At 43.8% G+C, this 1654-nt stretch overlaps 1 protein-coding gene across 1 annotated transcript; it reads right to left on the bottom strand.

Moving 5' to 3' along the window:
* LOC107611185 (uncharacterized mitochondrial protein AtMg00860-like) lies at positions 456-1274 on the bottom strand. Its single transcript, XM_016313140.1, has 2 exons — positions 1038-1274; positions 456-581 (listed from the first exon to the last, which is right to left on the bottom strand). The coding sequence occupies exons 1-2, from the start codon at positions 1272-1274 to the stop codon at positions 456-458; spliced, it is 363 nt and encodes a 120-aa protein (XP_016168626.1).

Raw genomic sequence — 1654 nt, 5'->3', positions numbered from 1 at the left:
ATTATAGTAGCAGGTACACCATGAAGTCTCACAATCTCCTTTATGTATAACCGTGCTAGCTCCTCAAGAGTGTAATTCATCCGAATGGGTAAAAAGTGAGCTAACTTCATCAGTCTGTCCACAATCACCCAGACAGCATCAAAACCGGCCCTAGTCCTTGGCAATCCCGACACAAAGTCCATCGCAATGCTTTCCCACTTCCATTGCGGAACCTCTAAAGGTTGCAACATCCCGGAAGGTCTCTGGTGTTCGATCTTTACTTTCTGATAGGTTAAACACTTTGAAACATATTCCGCCACATCATTCTTCATACCTGGCCACCAAAACATCGCCTTTAAATCATGATACATCTTAGTACTCCCCGGGTGAATAGAGAATCCACTTTTGTGTGCTTCCTTTAAGATATCTTGTCGTAAAGTGCCAACATCCGGCACAATGATCCTATCCTTGAATCTTCATAGCCCATCCTGATCCTCTGACACTCTCCACCGCTTTCCTTGCTCAATAACTGGTAACACCTTCGGTAACACGTCATCGTTTTCATGAGCCTTTAGGAGTTGGGATTTAAAGTCACTTGAGATCTGCAATTGACTCAAACATAGAGTTCCAGACACTTCTTGAACACCAATCTTCAGACTCTCGAATTCCTTGAGTAACTTCTCTTCTTGAAGCATCATCCAAGCAGCGTACAATGACTTCCGACTTAACGCATCCACCACTAAATTAGCTTTCCCCGGATGGTAATTCAACTCAAAGTCGTAGTCCTTCACTAACTCCATCCACCTCCTGTGCCGCATATTGAGCTCTTTCTGATCAAAGAGGTATTTTAAGCTCTTGTGATCATAGAAGACTCGGAACTTAACCCCATAGAGATAATGCCTCTACATCTTCAAGGCAAACACAACCACAGGAAGTTCCAAATCGTGCGTAGGGTAGTGAACTTCATGAGGTCTCAACTGTCGTGAGGCAAACGCCACCACATTACGATGCTGCATCAGCACGCACCCTAGACTCCTCAGTGAGGCATCACAGTACACCTCAAATGATTCATTTGGCTCAGGTAACACCAACATAGACGCGGTGGTCAACTTTTGCTTCAGCGCCTGAAAGCTCTCCTCACACTCAGGAGTCCAAACAAACGGTGCATCCTTGCAGGTTAACTTTGTCAATAGCAAAGCTATTTGTGAAAAGCCTTTGATGAATCTTCGGTAGTAGCCAGCCAAGCCCAGAAAACTCCTTATCTCAGTTATTGAGGTTGGTTGTCTCCATTCCATCACTGTTTCCACCTTAGAAGGATCTACAGCTATCCCCTGTTTACTCACCACGTGACCAGAAACTTCACCTTACTCTTCCAGAATTCACATTTAGACAGTTTCGTATAGAGTTTCTTTTCTTTCAGTATCTGCAACATGGTCCTCAAGTGCTCTGCATGCTCCTCTTTCGTCTTAGAGTAAATCAGTATGTCATCAATGAAGACAACAACGAATTTTTCCAGAAACGGACGGAAGACTCTGTTAATATAATCCATAAACACTGCAGGAGCATTTGTCAACCCAAAAGACATTACAGTGTACTCGTAATGACCATAATGAGTCCTGAAAGCGGTCTTAGGAATGTCCTCACCCCTCACCCTTATCTGGTGATAATTGGATTG

Source organism: Arachis ipaensis, chromosome B08 (assembly GCF_000816755.2).
Source record: "Arachis ipaensis cultivar K30076 chromosome B08, Araip1.1, whole genome shotgun sequence".
NCBI lineage: Eukaryota > Viridiplantae > Streptophyta > Magnoliopsida > Fabales > Fabaceae > Arachis > Arachis ipaensis.
The sequence above is the reverse complement of the archived record's forward strand: the minus strand, read 5'-3'. Positions and strand labels throughout refer to the sequence as shown.

What these genes read in the sequence shown, in the direction of transcription:
- LOC107611185 (XM_016313140.1), bottom strand. Translation starts at nt 1,274, where the DNA reads ATGGAATGGAGACAACCAACCTCAATAACTGAGATAAGGAGTTTTCTG. An exon ending in AGCCAAATGAATCATTTGAG is followed by an intron (nt 582 to 1,037) that starts GTGTACTGTGAT and finishes AGTCAATTGCAG; the next exon opens with ATCTCAAGTGACTTTAAATC.